General features: G+C 43.8%; 1 protein-coding gene across 1 annotated transcript in view; it reads right to left on the bottom strand.

Annotated features, from left to right (window-relative positions):
- SORCS3 (sortilin-related VPS10 domain containing receptor 3) overlaps positions 1 to 19,171 on the bottom strand; it is a 297,321-nt gene that overhangs the window by 198,597 nt on the left and 79,553 nt on the right. Inside the window, exon 3 of the mRNA XM_014957626.1 lies at positions 3,313 to 3,380. Within this exon, the coding sequence (XP_014813112.1) occupies positions 3,313 to 3,380 (68 nt within the window). The remainder of the gene's footprint in view (positions 1 to 3,312; positions 3,381 to 19,171) is intronic.

Here is a 19,171-nt window from a genome sequence, read left to right as displayed (position 1 = left end):
CCTGAAAAGCTTAAACAATTAAATCATTTTTACATTTTTATTTGCCAACCTATGAAAAGACCTCTCCCCACGAATTCCGATGTCTCGCGCCATCAGAATAAAGTAGCTTCCTCTCATAGGAGCAAAATGGTCACCCATTGGAGGGAAAAACAAAAATCCAAACCACAATTGACATTGATCTCTGGTGACCAAGAAGAGATAGAGCATTCACAAAGAAGAGGAGTGTGACTGAGGGTGTGTGTATGTGTGTCTTCTCCTTGAAGCTGGCTGCCTCGGTAGAAACAGAGACCTTTTTTCTGTGATTTCTTTCTTTTGGAGGGGCCCCAGAAGCATGGATTTGCTTATTAGAGCAATGCCTGTGTTCCTGAATTCAAATGCTGAGCAGAATTTCCTCTGTCTAAACTCGTATCAGCCTGATACAGGAGCAGCTTCCAACGTAACTTTTAATTTTCCTCTCTTGCTCTTGCTCCCTTTAATTACATTCAGGATGTTTTCTCATTGATTTACTTGTCTTTGTATTTAGATGCAGGGATTAGAAATTTCTCTTATATGGCAATTCAGTTTTCCATTAAAAGAAGCCTCTCATGCTATAACCCAGGGGGAACTGAGAAGCAGCTTTTGATGCATGAAGCAAGCGGAGGCAAGATGATATTTGGAGATTGCATTGCACTCTGCTCTATCTGAGCATCCTTTGAAGCACTGCCGTGTGATTCATTGCTCTCTGCCACAAAAGCCACTCCTCTCTTGTGGAAGCAACTGTGTTTGCCAAGCGTTCAGAATAGATATCACACAGTACTGCTGCTCAGATGGACAATAATCCTGGTTAGCAGAAAGGATGTATCGTATTCCCAGAAAACAAGAAAAGGGGAAAAAAAAAAACAAAACGTCCAGACCTCCTCCTGATCATTGCTTGATAGCTGCATTTAGTTTGTGACCCACCAGTTTTGGGAGCTCAAAGATGGCTTTGAAGGAGTCTACAAAGAGTAACTAAGGAAAGCAAACTTACTGCCAGAAGGCTTAAATTCACTCTGCAAAGACAGATCCTCCTTTTGAAATTTTCAGGGTCCCAAAAATTAAAAGAAAATATTGAAAAGCACTGATTTAAATAATGCAAAGATTCAGAGGCCTTAGTGTGCACATAGAACAGAAAATCTTGAGAAAAGGAGTCTTTCTCCTGACTGATTGCTTCCACTTAGTATCTATTTGCATTTCTACAATGTCCTTTCCAAAGGAACTCATAGCCTTCTCTAAGACTCTACACTCCCCGATGAAGTACTGTTGTTGGCTTCATCCTGAATTTTCCAGGTAGGAAACCGAGGTTTAGAGCTCAGGAGCTCTACCTACTAGCTCCTACCCTGAGCTTTCCTCCCAGACCTTGGAAGACAACTCAGAGAGGTTGAGAAGTCAGAACCTCCTAAGTCTCTAGGTCCTATTCCACTGCAGAAAAGATGCAGAAATGTTCCAGAACACACTGAAACACCCTCACCTATCAGTGTGTTTCCCCAGCTGGCTGAGTACCAGATGCATTTGGTTGTACTGATGATGAACTACGTTTCTGTCACTCTGGGAATACTCCAAAAGGGATGCTGCTATTACCTTTCTGCAGAGCTCAGGTGCTGCTGTGAGTTCGGTATTAGGACAGGATTTGCCTGCCTGTTACATTATTTATGCAGAGCAGATTGCCTGGCAATTACATTTAAAGTACAATCACAGTGCCATTTGTACTTGTTAGGTAAAGAGGCAAAAGTTTTTCAAGGCTTTAATACCTTGAAAAGTACCAGGGTAAGTGGAAATGACTGTGTTCTCTCTTATTAGCTGCGCGGTTATTTATACTTTTGCAGATTTCCATGGTACAGTGCAATTAGGCTTTGGAAGTACTGTGCAAATTGAGAAGTTTCAAGAGCTCTACTGAACAATTAACCCTTAAATACATTAACAGGAATAAACCCGCACCACATGCCGATAGTCTGCTCCAAACAGGGGCTTTTAAATTAGCTGGGAAGAAAGGAGTATGAGAGACCATCTGCCGAGAAGCTGCTCCCACCCAGAGCAATGGCTACAACACATTGACAGTTCCACCAACTCCACTTTCAGCAGGTTGTGCAATAGCTGCAGGACAACAGGTAAATCTGACACAAGGCACTTGCTCTCCTCCAGCCCCTGGCTGCCTTTTTTTTTTTTAAATTTGTACTTAGGGTAAAAAAAAAAAAAAACCTAATAAAAATTCTATTAAAGGCATACCCTTTATTAATTTATTAAACACACACGCTTTCAAACACACACTCTCTCCAGCAGAGTGCTTCCCCAGGCCAGGAACCTCCACCTCCCATGCATGGCAGGTACACCACACATCTGAATCTATCCATAATGGAGAAGACACCAGCACCTCACTGTCATATTTCTAGTCCTTTTGTGGCTACCATCCTTACAGCCCAAGGCAACACAGACTCACTGCCAAGATGACCATCTCAGCTCACAGGGCTGAGGAACACGGCTAAGACCATGGCTAAGATGCCTGGAGCATCTCTCTTACGAGGAAAGGCTGAGTTGGGTCCTTTTAGTCTAGAGAAGAGAAGGCTGAGGGGGGATCTGATCGTGCTTATAAATAAAGGGAGGGAGTCAGGAGGACAGGGCTGGTCTTTTCTCAATGGTGCCCAGTGACAGGACAAGAGATAACGGGCACAAACCTGAGTATAAGAAGTTCCACCTAAACACGAGGAGGAACTTCTTTACTGTGAGGGTGGTAGAGCACTGGAACAGGCTGCCCAGAGAGGTGGTGGAATCTCCTCCTCTGGAGACATTCAAAAACCACGTGGACAAGATCCTATGCAACCTGCTCTAGGCAGACCCACTCCAGTGGAGGGGTTGGACTTGATGATCTCCAGAGGTCCCTTCCAACCCCATATGATTCTATGATCAGCTAAGATCGTATCATGCAGTGTGTGGTACACCATCTTGGACACTCTTCCAGAAAGCATGTACCATCTACAGAGACTATAAAGACTATTCTCATTCCCAGCCTCACAGCAGAGACTGAGGGATGAAGACACTTGTCTAAGGATGCTCAAGGGCAAGAATGAAACCAAGCTCCTCTGTGTGCCAGGAAAATACCTGTACATCAAGAAACCCTCTTGTTTGCAGACCCCACTTCATTCAAGCAATGTGTTTATAATCTTGTGTCCCTTTTCCAAAAGACAACTCCAGTTATCTCAGATTCCCTCCTGTCTCCTCCCATCACCCAGCATCCAGTTTTACAAGAGACACAGTGCAACCCTTCCACACCAGTGGCTGTGATTTCTATAATCCACTTACCTCCACAGCGAGCTCTCCGTAACACTCCCCAAGTTGAAGTCGTAGAGCTTTGTCAGAATGAGAATCACCTAGGGAGGGGAAAGGGAGGGAGGAAGAGAAAGGGAAAAGAAAGAGGGAGAAAAAAAAAGAAAGGTTTCCTTTAGATTGTGTAACAATACACAAAGCATCTGTAATCACCCAAAGGAGAGATTAGCATTTATCCATTAAAGTTGCAGTATTATAGGATCGAGTTAAAAAAAATAAATAAATCATAAGCTTAATGCATCATGCAACCAGTAACATTTATTTTAATCTCAAAATGTTTTGCATTTGAAATAAAACATGCCAGCAGGAATTAATCAAACATTGTGAGCTGCCCTCTCTACAACTACGGTTATTCAAGGTCAGGGATGGAATCAGATGCACCCTTGTCAACAGCATAATCAGAAATTACAGTTGACTTTTCCTGTTCCTCGAAGGAGCTACCACAAATTGGTGAAGTCTCCATGGAAAGAATTAGCAAGTTTGCTTATGAAGATCCCCATCCAGCAAAACAGGCCGTTTTGCCCAGAATGAGCTTTGTTGTTCCCTATCTGCTGTCACTGACTCCAGGAACATGGGAATTCCCACACAGCATGTTCCCACCTTTCTGCAGTTGTGAACCAGAGGGACACAGAGCGTGGCATTCAACTTAGACACCAAGCAAGACAAAACTTCAGCTCTATGTACAGTGCTTAAGGAGAGCCAGAGCCTTCAGGACCCAGTGACTAACTTTCTGGCAAGCCACAAACACTCCCAAGTCATGCCCTTGCAAAAACGAGGTAGGAGAAGAGGGGAGTTAAGCAGGACATGGGGGACCACAGGGGAATACACCTTCCCCCTGATATCCTTGGTGCTCTGACCTCGGATTTCATAGGTAGATCCTCCTAGTTATCAGCTACATTGCCCAACACCCTTCTCTCCCAGAAAGGCAGCTATGCACTCCGATAACCCGCAAGCTTCTGGGCAAGCTCCCAGGCTCAAACGGGATGGGAAGTTCTGCAGAAAGCATAGAGGTTCCTCAGTGGAAGTCAAGGGCATTTGAGCATCTGCTCCTTGATTTTTTTAGCAGAACTGGTGTCACACAGTTCACTCTCTCAGATTCTACAGGACCCAGGCTCAGGAAGAGCTCTGAGACATCTCTTCATGTTTGCTTTGCATCATTTTAACATTTCAGCATTGTTGCCTCCTTGCAGGATTCAAGAACAGGGTACTTTTCCCCTTGCATCTGCTCCAGCTGTGAAAGCATCAAGGGAAACTTCTAGTAAATACTTAGGGGTTTTTGTTAACAGGTACTTCACAGTTTGGCTAAAAGATATGTCTAAATGAGAGATGCGACCCAAAGGGTTGGGTTCATTAAAGTTTTCCTAGGCAACAAGGATCTTTTTACTACAAAAGCCACATCTCCCTCCCTCTTCCTCCTCCCCCCACAGCAGTGGGACCCACCACACCTTTCAGTTGAGTCTCCCAGCTGAAAGGCTGCTGGGTGAGGAATTTAAAGCTTTGCAGAAAAATGCCAAAGAATTAATCAATATCACAAGGGCTGCAGCAGTCGGTTACTGTCAGCATAATACGGGGAAGAGACCTGTTCAAATTGTAAGGGACCTTGGTACGTGACTGTGCACTCAGTGCCCAACTTAATGGCTTTAGAATAGATGCTCTGAGCATCCCTCTCTCTACTGGATTCACTTTCTCCATCCCCGATTGCATTTTGTCCCTTTATTTCCCCACGCTGAGACCTTTAGGAGGAAGATAAAAGCCAAGCTGTGAAAAGAAACCTGCCAGGCAGATTTGAGTCAGCATATGCGAGCCCATGTCAGCCTAAACTGACGCTGTGCAGTGGGGAAATAAGGACAATATCCTTTTTTATCGCAACTTAAACCCTGCACACACCTTCCCATACAAAGGGGGTAAGCCAGCAACCACGTTGTGCGTTGCAGCAACCAAGGTTTGATTACCTCCTCCCCTTCCACCGGCTGCTCCCAGCTAAAAACCTGCTGTGAGTGAGGTTTTTAGGGTGTTCCCTATATTCTCCCACGGGTTCGGACAAGACCCCTGTCAAGGTTTCCCCTTCCCAAGGAAGCCACACACCTGCCAGAAACGATGCCCTTCTCAAAATTATTGCAATTTTTCACAAAGTTACCCCATTTCGGAGCCTAAGCACATTGAAGACAGCAGGATGACTTCTGCTGATTTCAGTGGATCCTGGATCCAGCCATAAACGTATTAAAAAAAATCTCCGTGCCCTGGTCAAATTTCAACCAAGCAATTCTACCTTAAGTTGCAATTACAACTGTAGTAGGCAGCATCAATACTCTCCCAGCTCTTTCTGAGCCTTTCCCCAGATCCCCTATGCCCTGTATTTTTGAAGATGTCACTTATCTATTATAAACCCTGCAAACCGCAGAATAACACCAGCTTTGCAGGAGTGGGTTGAATCCTACTCAGCGCCTGGGTATAAATCCAAAATAAAAGCACGTTGTTTAGTACGGCTTTTCTGGATTTTCGCCCAGGATGACTAACAAAAATCCAGCTCTGCCTGTTGCTAATGCACGGAAAGCAAAAGCACGAGCATCCCTCTGCAGCTAAATCTCACAAAGGCTCTCAGGAAACAGCAGGAGCTGCCTGAGGATACGCAGTACGGTCACCTACAGCAACCTGCCCATGAACTCACTCACCTCTTAGGCTCAGGCCAGGCAACACACTTGCACCACAACCTGAGGTGGCCCTCCACCCTGCCCCCTCCCACTTTTCATGGCATCATAGAAGGTTAGAGTTGGAAGGAACACTGAGGGTCATCGAGTTCCAACCCCCCTGTGATGGGCAGGCACACCTCCCACTAGGCCAGGTCACTCAAAGATGTCTCCAGGGATGGAGCATCTACCGCATCTCTGGGAAATCTCGTCCAGTGTTTCACCACCTTCATTGTAAGAAATTTCTTCTTTATATCTAGTCTAAACCTACCCTCTTTCAGTTTAAAACCATTATGCCTCATCCTATGACTACATTCCCTGATAAAGGGTCTCTTCTCATCTTTCCTGGAGGCCCCCTTTAAGTACTGAAAGGCTGCAGTAAGGTCTCCCCGAAGCCTTCTCTTCTCCAGGCTGAACCACCCCAACTCTCTCAGCCTGTCTTCATAGGAGGGATGCTCCAGCCCTCGGACCAACTTTGTAGCCCTCCTCTGGACCCACTCTAACAGGTTGGTGTCTTTACTGTGCTGAGGGCCCCAGAGCTGGACCCAATACTCCCTTGACCTGCTGGCCAAGCTTCTTTTGATGCAGCCCAGGGTATGGTTGGCTTTCTGGGCTGTGAGTGCACATGGCCGGCTCACGTTGAGCTCCTCATCAACCAATACCACCAAGTCCTTCCTTTTGAGACAAGACACTTCAGATTCAGCAAAGGCAACTCTTACAATGGTTTGGGAGTTTGGAAGCCAGAGGAAATTGGGAGGGGCTGAGCACACAACCTTCCCGAGAAAAGCTGCAAAAGCACATTCCCCCACAACACTGCCTCGTGAGACCACAGAGCAAATGTAACTACTAAAGAAGTGTCACATGCAGTTAAGACACAAATCAAAGCCTGAAAGGCACAGCTGGTTCCTGAGTTGTTCTCATGGGGTGCTTTTGACACAGCATTCAGAGGAAACTTCAGAGTGTTTCAAGAGGCTATCCCGAGGCCATCGTGTTACCCCAACCAAGCTAAGAAGAAACTAGAAGCAGGGACATCAGGGGCAGAAGCGGGCAAGTACCAGATTTTCTAAGACATTCTGTTGTTTGAATGCTATAGTTGAAAAAGAATGGAACAAAAATGTAAGGAAAATTGGACATATTTTCCAAAATTGAATTCTGACAGGAGAAAAAAAGAGAAAACCCTCATTGATTCAAGCTGAGACATTTGATTCTGATTTCCACTTTGTAGTTGAAGAAGCTTGGCTTGCTTTTGTAAATGCTAAAAAATAATTGTGGCTTTTCTGTGCCAGAGTAATTTTGCATTAAAATCTTGACAGTTTTCATTTTAAAAGCTGAATTCAATTGAAAATTGGAGATTTCACATTTAATGTACTATTTCAAAACAAAAATAAACATTTTCTTCCCCTGAACTGAGGGAAATCTAGAATTGCCACCCCACAGAAAATGCCCACTCTTCAACTTTCAAGATAAAAACAACCTGCTCAGGGGAAAAGAAATTAAACTGAAAAAAGTTCCAAGTGTTACTGATTCAGAAACAGTAAAATCTTACACTTAGGCATTCTTTAATCAAAATAAAGAAAACACTCTCGTAGTGCCAAAGTACACTGTTTCTGTTCATCAAACTAATCTCCCCAAAATGAATTTTAAGTCAGCTCAATTCTGAACAGCATTTTTCTTCAGGGTCATACTGCTCACTCCAGAGAATCCAGCTCAGATGTGAAATTTCCCCCTGTCTCCTGTGGGCCAGGCTCCACGGAGCCACACTGTGCTTCCCAGGACACCCCAGGTCCCTCGGGACACCCCAGGTCCCTTGGGGCACCGAGCAGCTCAGCTGGTTGGGAGTGAAAAAGGGGAGAACCAGCCTGCAGGACAGAGAGGGGAAATCGGCCAGGCTGAATTACAACTCCCTTAAGGCAATACAAACCCTCTGGAAAATGCAATTTCAAGCTCAGCTTACACAAAACTAAATGACCTGAAAAATTCAATAAACTGTTTTGGTTTTCTCGACAGAAGTGGGGATGGAGAAAGGATAATCAGAAAAAATGTTTTTCTTTGGAAACAAGCAATGCTCCAGTCCTGCAAGAAATTCCTTATGCGCTTTATTTTACACACATCCTTCTCCACAGCCTGTGTTTTGCAAAAACTACACTGTCTGCTGAATACCCTACTATAAGGCTTGCGTGACAAAAATGCCAACCCCTCTCAATTATCCTCAACAGCTTAGACTACAATACAGATTAAGAGTCTCTGGCACCAAGAAATCCTGCCATCACGCCGTATAGTATATTGAACCACTAAATCCAGATTTAATATGATGGCCCACTTCTCTAAAATAAGACCAGCAAGTCTCCAAGAGTGCCCAATCCAGCAGCTTTGAGTCTTGACACAACTTGGCTGGCATGAAAGCAGAGCCAATAAATATAACCAGAAATGGTAGCCCAGGTTTTTCCATGTCGAAAATACATCCCTTAAGGGGTCCCTATTGTTCAGACAATTATTAGGAATCTCTGAGCCCATAAATCACAAAAGCTCAGGAGCTCTTCAGAGTACTTGGTGGCATAACAATCTTTCATGCCCATAAAATTTTACTATGAAGGAAAACTACTTTAGCCCATTAAACCCTCCTCCAGATCCTGCCAATTCTAAAGTGGCAAAGTGCTTTGCATATACCCCACAGAGGAATATATAACTCTGTTTCCCACAAATTAAGAGTGTAAAGGCATTGCATTTCCTTCAGCGGGTTGACAATGAACTTCAGAACAACTGAAAAGTGCCTCAAAGGCCGTCACGTTCCTGTATCAGGCGATGCTCATATTAGAGATGGGGAAGAGAAGAGCAAGCAGCAGGAGGTAGACATCTGAAAGGCCAGCACTGATCCACTTCATGAGATTCATCTCCTCTCTAAGTGACCCTGCCATATCAGCACAGAGATTAACACAGCTCATCAGTAGCCCTGTCCACATATTTACTGAGTGTAATTAATAAATGAGCAAAGGGATGAGCACGGGGCAGTGCACAGCACAACACAGAGACTGCGGACAGATTTAGATGTGAAAAATGAGAGCTCTCAGTCTCACTCTCTCTGCCGCGCTGGGATCTCCCTTTCCTGCCCACAGACTAATTTCCACAGTCTTTGCAATGTTTTCTCCCCCACGCACCAGCCACACGAAGCTTGTCTGCAATTTTCATCTGCCTTTCCTCCATCCATAAGAGAGCAACAGCATCCAACGAGTACATTTAAAATGTGAAAAACCACAGGTTACTTGGAACCAGCATCAGCAGATTGCTCTCAGCTGAAGGCAAATTGGCTTAAAATGCTCTGGGACCCAAAAGCCAGCAGCTCTGCTCTATGGAGGTCTCTGGCTGTTTCTTTCTTTTGGGGTTTTTGGTTTCACAGCATCTTCAAGGTTGGAAAGGACCTCTGAGATCACCGAGTCCAACCATACACACACAAAAGACTTCCACCATCTCGGGCACTAGAGCATGCCCTGAAATGCCATGTCTACATGTTTCTTAAATCCCTCCAGGGATGGTGACTCCACCACCTCCCTGGACAGGCTGTACCAGTTCCTGACCACTCTTTCAGTGAAGTAATTCTTCCCAATATCTAATCTAAACCTCCCCTGCCCCAACTTCAGACCATTTCCCCTGGTCCTGGTTTGTTTGTTTTGGGGTTTTTTTTGGTGGTAGTGGTTTGGGGTTTTTTAAGGCACAAAATAATTAAAGATGAACTGATTTACAAACTCAAGGAGACAAATGTGGTAAGCAAGGTGGTTTTTCATATAACCTCTACATTCAAAGCTAATTTAGGCAAAAGCCAACAGTATCAGCCTAATTTTCCCCAGATAAACACTCAGAAGATGGGAAGAGGATTGTTTACACACTCAACACAGATTTGTGCTTAAGTGTGTGGTGAGTTCACCCCAGCCAGAAACAAAGCACCCACCCAGACCCTCATTATCTCCTCACCCTAAGGGGACAGGGAAGAGAACCAGAAGACCAAAAGTGAGGAGCAGACCAAGGCAAAGTCAGTCTCTGAACAAAGGCTACTTTGGCAGGACTACTCCATAGTTATTATTGCTGAGGATGAGCTGATATGGGATGGAATACCCAGCCACTGTCCCATCTATGCCCCTCCCAAGCTCTTGACTGTCACCGTGCTACTCCCCGGGCAGGCAGAGTGAGAAACACAAAACCTGACCCTGTGAAGCACTGTTCCGTTACACCTAAAACCCTGGTGTGCTGTCAACACTTGGTTTAGCCAAAAATTCAAAACACAGCATGACACGGGCTGCTCTGAAGAAATTTAACTCCACTCTTAGGTTTCTTTCCTAGATCAAGGGACAGTGGTTATCAAAAACAGTCACTACATAAGCCTGGTTTGACCAAAACCACTTCACACACACACACCTCCCTCTCCCCCCCAAAAAATCCCCACCTATATGCATGCTTGTGCATGGTCACACTACACATCACCATCCCCATTTGCCCTGGAGGTCTAAGTGCAGTTGCTAATACCCAAGAGTGCTGTCTCCAGGTGTGAGAAGCATATAGCATCACCACCAAGCTCCCAGGTGAAGAATTTTAATTCCACAGGTCTTAACAGATTCTGCAAGCATCACCACTGTGAAACTAGGCAAGTAAGGTCATCTTTGTTTCACTGATGAGCAACCGGAGGCAGAGAGAGAGATTAAGTGTTTCTCTACGTGGGAACACTCAGGAAGAAGGATCCAAATCAACTTTTAACAATTTGGTTCAATTCACTTCACAAATACAACAGAAAAATCAAATTAAAGACCAATTTCTTCTGAAAAGATTCTCCATCCCGGAATTTAACATAGCTGAAATAATCCACTTCAACATATTAAATTAATTTAAGTTAAGAAGCATCACCTGGAAGATAAAGCCACAATAACAGTTCACCCAAAGTAATAGAACTATTAACAGAAAAAGGAACACATGTACCTTAAATACCAATCTACCTTCTTTTTCCCTGCCTGGTGAGCACAGCTGAAGAAAACATATCTCCAAATACTAGCAGTCAAGGAATAGCACATCCTAAGACACAGCAAGAACACAACAGAGGTCCTAACAACAAACACAGGCCAAATCCTACCTGCTGGAAATCAGAGCGACACTTTTGCAAGAGTAAAGTGATGCCAACTTAAGCAGCAGCAAAGGCTTCTTTTTTTTTTTTTTTTTTTTAATCTCTAGAGAGATAAAAACGATCTGTGGGTGGCTTCAGGCAGTGCAGGCAAAAGAGCCCTCTGAAATTGGAAGACACAAGTACTAAGATCACAGACAAAAGAAAAACATGTTCCAGTGAACTTGTGATCTCTGAATGGCTGAGACTGTCAAATTTGTCCTCAAAACAAGAACCAGTAACTAAAAAGAAGATATTCTCCTTTAATCCTCCTTTGCCTGTGTTGCTTTTCAGTTTCCAGTATGAAAACTGCCACGGTATGTTCTTTCTGTCCCCTGTCCTCCTCTCTTTCAATGTAAATCAGGCAGCAGAATAAGCAGGAGCCAGAGAAGTCTTCCCATGGATTCCCCTGGGAGGCTGGAGACAGATCACGTTATCTTCACAGAAGAGCCCTTGGGATGTCAGTAGCAGTTTGAAATTCCCACTTACAGGGCTTGCAGTGAATGAACAACATCTGAGGAAGGGGAAAAAACCCAAAATCACTGCAGTGCTTTGCAGAATAGCCAGGTCTGGAAAGCCCAGCTCCCTCCTCCCACACAACTACCAGGAGGAGCAGGGAAGGATTCTTCTACGTTGGTTCCCCACATTGGGAATTCAAGGGCAAGCCCAGCCTGTCAGAGAAAAAGCACCCACTGGCATCAACACTGAGACAGACACTGCTTCCAGCATCATGGATTTACCTTTCTGGGGTCACACAAATCCAGAAAGGATTTTTAATTGAACCTGGCAGGTTCTCTCATGCTTTTGGTTTCAAACGTTTTGGTGCAGGGACTGTCATTTAGGAGGTGTTAAGAGGTGCCTTGCACACAGAAGTCCATGCCATGGTTGTGAACGCAGCTGAGTAACACCACCACCACCAAAGCAATGACTAACACCTCCAGGACTCAGGAGAGGAACCTGACTATAATGTTTTACAATAACACAGGAAAAGAAGTCAGGTTCTCCTCCTCCCAAACCACAGATTCTAATTATCACCCAAATGAGGGGTATTCATGTATACCATCTGCCAGCCAGCCACATTCCTCTTCCATCTCCACTACACAGTCAAAATTGGACAATATCTCTCATGTAACATTTTTTTCCAAGCAAATAAAAAACCCGACATGGGCAAATCCTGCCTAAGTTTAAGCAAGTGTACCTCCTGCATACCTACATGCTTATCTTTAGTGCACATGCACACAAAAATCACAACCACATTCTTAACATCACCTTCTCAAAGAAATCAAAGAAAGGCCTCCAGCATGATTATCAGCCCTTAGAGAGCAGCTGGGTTTTGTCCCCGAGAATATAGTACAGCCCTAAACATAACTACCGTATCAGATCATAAAGCCTTTGTCCTCTTTGTAGCAGGAAAAAAAAAACCAACAAGAAAACACTCCAAGAAAATCCACCACTCCATAAAAGTTTAGTCTTATTAGAGTTATTAGCCACACAGCACCAGGTGAGAGCGTCTGGGAAAGGCACGGTGAATTAGCCACCTTTCTAAGGACAGCAATAAAACATAGAAGACATTTAAGCAGAATTCCAGACCATAAAATCTAAATATACCATAGGGGGGGCGGACACACCAACAGCAGCTTGCGTGGCTTGCAAGTCCGAGCCAGGAAAGACCCCCCAGTTACCTGACCCACACCCCTCACAGGGCACAGTTGTGCTCCACTGCATCTTTGTCAGCTCTTCTGGATGGCCTTGCTGCACACAAACACACATTCCCACCAGAAAAGACATCTAGATTGCTTAAAATAACAGCAGCCTGAGCTTTATCTCTGTGTAACTCAGTTAAACATAAATACAATCTCTCCTGGCAGGTAGTGATATGATTTAAGGGTCCCCTATCATACATTATAAGAGGTGATAGCAAAGAACTCATAATTTATTTTTATTGATTCAGCAACCCATGCTGGATCATATCTCCCAATTCTTCCCCTTTGCTAAGAAACCTCCACCAAAGCCTTGGGAAATTTAATTTTATCTTTTTTTCCCCTTCTCTGTCTTCCTTTTAAAGCTGCTTTGTGCCCGTCTCTACCTAAGTTCAAGAAGAAAATGAAAAAAGGCCCCAGTTCCTTTGGCTGGCTCTGTTCTTGTTCCAATTATCTGCTGGTACCATCTGCGAACCAGCAGATTTTATGTAGCAATTTAACTCTGTGAAGTCACATACCTGCTGAATTTAAAGCTTCTGACACAGGAACCTAAAAAGAAGGAATGACTTGAACTATACCTGTGGGTATACTACCATCACAGGACAGTTCTCAATTAAAAATAAGTAAATAAATGAGGTTGACAGAAGTTAAGACAGAGCAGCCCTTTGAGATGTTATAAACTGTCGGGACAGGTGAGCTTTTACCTTGAAGACTGAAGGGAAGACTGACTGGTTTAATAAAGGAAACTAAACTATGTGGGGAATTTTGTGTCTAAGCCTCTTATGAAAGGAAGAGAGAAAAAAGCTCCCATAAAACTGATTTTCCACAAAAATTCAAGCTGCTTATTGTTTTTCCATTTCAGACTTCAGACTCCAAGCTCTATTTGGGGACTCTCGCTCCTCTCACCCACACATATCCTCCCCTCCCTGCCCCCATACAAATATTACTGATCTTCCTGAGATTCCAATTAGCAACTCAAATAATAGGTGTTGAACAGAGCATGGGCAAGAGACTCCCTCTCCCCTGGGACGGGAGATGGACTAGATAACCCGTTGAAGTCCTTTCCAGCCTCACATCTATGACCCAAATATTTACTTGTTCATGTGAAAATGCCTCACTGCAAGCCCAGGAGAAGAGCAGCAGGGAATTAGGTGCCATGCCACAGAAACTAACACCTGTTCTGCTCCCCAAAAGGCAGCACCTTGCCTTCAACATGACAACAGGAGATGCGTGCTGGAGAAGCCACCATGCCAGCAGTGCAGTCTGGTCACTGGACTGGCATTTAGAGCAAGGAAGGCTGTCAGAGCCTCCTCACTCTATTCCCAGCTTTGAAGCCAGCTCACCCACCTGCAGGGAGATTTAATTTGTGATGGTAACGTTATCCTGAGACAACATTCTTCCATTCTGAATAATATTAGTCTGAGAAAACATCCTTCTTCCTCCAGGGGAACCAGTCCAAAAGTTGGGCTTTCACAGATGTTACCATGAAAGGAAAGGATGTACCTGTTGGGAGACGAACCCTTGCACCTACTTTTAATGACCAGGTAAAAGACCTTACACTCCTGCCACTGGACCCTTATTATCAACAAATCCAGGTACCTTAGACTTTGGTTCACTCCCTACCTTGCAACAGCCTCAGGAAATGAAGATTGTTGCACTTGGTCAGGTGACAAGGGTAGGCACAGAGGGAAAAAGGTCAAAATGTACAATTTATTCTTCTATGGTTATTGCAGGTACCAAAGTCCAATACTCACATCATTTCCCCCAACATTTACTACCTGACCTTGAATGACTGTAACGTCATTAGCATAAACCCATGATTTAATCATAATTATGTAAACATGCATAGGTAGAATATTTATAAATATAATTAAATAGTAGAGAAAGTGAAATATTAGAATCATCACAGAAAGAATAAGATAAAAATATAAGTGATAGCTTAGAATATACAAGTAACTGTCACAGGCAACTTGGGTCAGTGAGGCTGAGAAGGACACGCAGGATCGGAAAGCGCTGGAGGCAAGAGACAGAGTCAGGGCTCTCAACAGACAAAAGGTCAGAAGCAATAGTTTGAGTGCTAACTAGACAATTAACATATCTTTTACATTATTATAGATTCAACAAAGATGAAATGATCTGATTATCTTATATATTAAGGTAATAAAAACGTGGTCTGTCCAATTGACTGCGCTCTTCTGACCTTGAACCTATGTTTATGCAGCAGTTCCTATCTGCAGATTCCCAAACCTACTTTGAAACTCAGTGGCTCAGCTGTGTTAAGGCCAAAATCTCCCTAGCAGCTCTTTTCTCTACTGGTATTTCTTTGAACTAATATTTATTATTTATTTAAACCATCTTTATTATATTTGCTTTCATTTTTATTATGTAAAATGAATACGATGAACATGTGCATATGTTTCATCACCACTACAGTGCCTGAACTCCTTGTGCCATAGCTACATTGCTTTTTTAGTATTATTTTTTTTGTTATATCATTAAGTAGTTAAGCAAAATTATTTTCATCTGTTGCTGTGAAAGCACACTCACTCTGGGCAATTTCCTTTCTTTGTCCCTGTGCAGAGCAGCTCCTTGTTCACGCCAAACACCCCTGGAGCCCTGACGTTATCTCCTTTGAAGGCCCTAATCAAGAGGGCTGATGAAATCTGGCTCACTAGGTATTTCCAGAAACTGGGCTGGGAACGATTCCTCTGTGTACATCCATTATACTGAGCCAGCCAGATGTAACATCCTCCTTCATCCAAGGGCACTAAAACAACTTCTGTTCTTGGATTTGCTGGGTGGACTGTTCGGTGGATGAGGAACTGGTTGGATGGTTGCACCCAAAGAGTAGTAGATGACAGCTCAATGTCCAGATGGAGATTGGTGACAAGTTGGAGTCCAAGCTTGTGCACCATCCCCAAGCAGCACAGGGGGCCAGAGCTGTTTAGATTCTGCCTGATAAACCAAAGAACTGTATGAGCCAGCTGATGGACAGTCACAGTAGGCAGGTGCCATGGGCTTCAGCTCTGCCTCCAACTGACATTGAACCATCTGAGATTGCAGCTACACCAGCAAGAAAGAATGACCATGATCCATTTCACAATAGCCCGTAAATAGCCTCACCCAGAGATAAAGCAGCTTTACCAGCAAGTGGAACAGAAAATGTGAGCAGGTACTGTACTGCCTGACAGAAGGAACACACCACAGTGTCTCCTCCTTTATGCCTGGCCACGTGAAGACTTCAAAACTGTGAATTCAGTGGACTGATGGGATGCCTCCCTCCATGTCAGCCCCTAAAATCCCTGCCATTGGAAACTAGTTAGAGCTAAGGATCCCTCCAGGCAACAAAAGGCTACAACTACTACACTCCATGGACTTAGCCCTGGGATATACCCAGGACCTCAGAGGGAGAGTAGAGGCAGCAGACAGACCTGAACCCCAAGTTCAGAGCTCTGGTTTGTCACTCAAGCCAAACCACCCATCTTCAAAAGCAGCCAGATACCAGTCCTGTGCCTGCCAGGGAAATAAAGCTTTGGAAGAAAGAGAGAGATAATACAGAGCGAACATTTTTCCCCATCTGAGTACTTCCTCAAGACAGACAAAATACATTTTGCTTAAAATTTGATCCTGTAGGAAGGAAAAAAGAACACAACTTTTTTCTTTTTTTAAATCCCAAAAAAGACTGTGCTCTGAAGGACTGGCACCAACTTTGGGGCAGGGGAGTAGCATGAAGAAACCGAAATAAAATTTTAACTTTTGGTGTAGGCCCAGTGTTGCAATCTTGAGGGGCAAATTAAGAAAAAATCCATTCATCTGGTTTTGAGCTCTGTAAGAAAGAAAAATATATTTTTCCCACTTTAGAAATACCTTGTGCTAATGTCTACATGGGGAGATGAGGAACAGCACAGTTAAAGCTGTCAAGGGCAATTTTTCTTACAGACTTAAGTGTTCCGTTACTTAAAAAAAGGAAGCTGAGAAAAATAGAGGAACCTGAATTCAAATCTTCTTTAATGCAACATTATGGCTGAGAATTTCAAAGCTGTAAAAGTAGGAAACTCAGAAGTACAGATTCTATATTATGCGCACGGATTGTATAAAAGAAAAGAGGCAAATCACCACTGCAGAAATCCAAAGCACTATTGACTTTTGCAACCCTTTTAGGGTTGGCTGGGGTCCAGGGGCAGCTGGTCAGATGAAAATACCTACACACTCCATACTGCAACCCTCACTGCAGGAGAAAACTTTCAGAAGGTTTGACCTTGTGAGATCACTCTCCTTCTCTTACCTAAGGACCTAAAAAATTCTTTGTTTGAACCTGAAAAATTCTTGCTGTCTAGCCAACAGAGCATCACAGAATCATAAAAAGGTTCGAGATGGAAGTGACCTTAAAGATCCTCTAGTTCCAAGTGGACACCTCCCACTAGACCAGGTTGGTCAAAGCCCCATCCAACCTGGTCTTGAATGCCTCCAGGAATGAGGCATCCACGACTTTTCTGGGCAGCCTGGGCCAGTGTCTCATCACAAGCCACTGTCTATATCCTTTCTCATAAGAATCACAGTTATGACAACTGGGACTTTTGACTGACATTTAAACTGGGACTGCTTTCAAGATCAGGATTTGGGATCCTATTACCCAGGAGATAGGTCTCTTTCACTTTTACATGACAAAGGACAGATTTAAAGCTCAGTGCTTTGCTCTGCTGACAGCTGCACTGGCTCTCTTTGCCATCACGAGAAGACCTGGGACCCAAAACCTGGAGGTAGAAAACAGACAAAGGACAGAGCTTCATATTTTATGAACATACTCTGTAGCTCTGCAGGGTCTCCAGATGACCTTGAGGGAACTTCACATACACGGGCTGTAGGGTTGTCTCGTACGTTGCACTGAGTTATCCAAAACTGTGCACCACTGCAGAAGGATTCTAAACAACAACAATACTCCCACTGACTATTCCTGGATTGGCACGTTCCCAGGTGAGCAGCAGAAGTTTCTCAAAACTTCCAAAAATCCTTCTGCCCCTTGAGAAACATAACAGGGAATGGCTGTGCAGTGAGACAAAGGAAGAATGAAAACCGACTAAACAAGATCTCTAACAGCCATTATGCAAGGTCTGCAACAGCTTTGTTCTCCTCTTTAATATCTCAAGAGCCCTGGATTTTCGTCAGAATAATCTCTTCTCCCTCACCAGTCATACCACAAGGTCCTGTCTTCATGAACACCATGAAGTCACACGAGCAGGACTTTAGACACTCCCCAACCCTTGTCACTCCTTGCATCTGTCTCTCTAGCATCTCTTATGACTCTGCAAGAGAACCTAAGACTGGCAACTGCTTTTAAATGAAAACAGGGGTTGGAAATAGGCCATGGACACCAGATTGTCCTGTTTTATTAGAGCCTATACAAGGAAGGAACAATAGTCTGTAGTTGTCTCTGGATGACAGTAACAACAGAGAGAGGTGACAAGGTTTATCTGAAGGTGAAATTCAATCCCATTCTTGCATGTTATATGAGCACAAAATCTTAAACAGGGCACTAAGGAATAATTTTGTCAATTCCTCTTCAGGTAAAGCTAGGTCACCTCCACAAGTTCAAGTGTGAGTTCTCTCTCAGTGGTGTGAACCTTCACTGAACAAACCCAACCCCACTCCAATTTCATGATACGATGGCTGCAAACTCATTATTAAAAAAAAAAAAAGATGGAAAGATGCTCAGGTAAGAAAAGGTGAGCAGCAAGTCTTTTAAGTAGCTGTGACAGACTAGAGAACAAACCAAAGGCCCATTTTGCCTTTGCTGCTTTATGATTGTCCTTTCACAAAGGTAATAATCTACAAACTACTTCTTATAAAGCACTTCCCAAAACAGACATCTTTCTCTGGGTCCTTTTACAGCAGGACAAACAACAAGTGCTCCAAAGATGATCTTCAGCAAACCTAGTTATTGGAACAGTGTAACCTGTTGTAAATTCACATACACAACATAGCAGAATGAAGGTCCTCTCCACCCCAGCCTTTCAAAAGACAATTGATACGGGTCTCTCCAGTAACTACACCAGCACAAGACTGATTCCAAGAGCTCCACAGACCCCCCACGAGACTACTGCCGTGAGAGCAGCTCTCATTGGAAAATTGATGCTACAACAAAACAGGCATCAGGGGCTCAGCCTTGAACCAAACTGTTCAGAGCACCACAGAGTCCTCCACGGCAGCAAAGACCTCAAGTCATTTCTCATGGATTGTTGTATTTTGTTTTTCTTAAAGCCCCAGTTCTAGGAGGCTGGTAATGATTTAAAACAAAACCACAAAACAAA

This window comes from Calidris pugnax, unplaced genomic scaffold, assembly GCF_001431845.1.
Source record: "Calidris pugnax isolate Ruff unplaced genomic scaffold, ASM143184v1 scaffold4, whole genome shotgun sequence".
NCBI classification, from domain to species: domain Eukaryota; kingdom Metazoa; phylum Chordata; class Aves; order Charadriiformes; family Scolopacidae; genus Calidris; species Calidris pugnax.
This window is presented reverse-complemented; position numbering and strand designations above follow the sequence as displayed.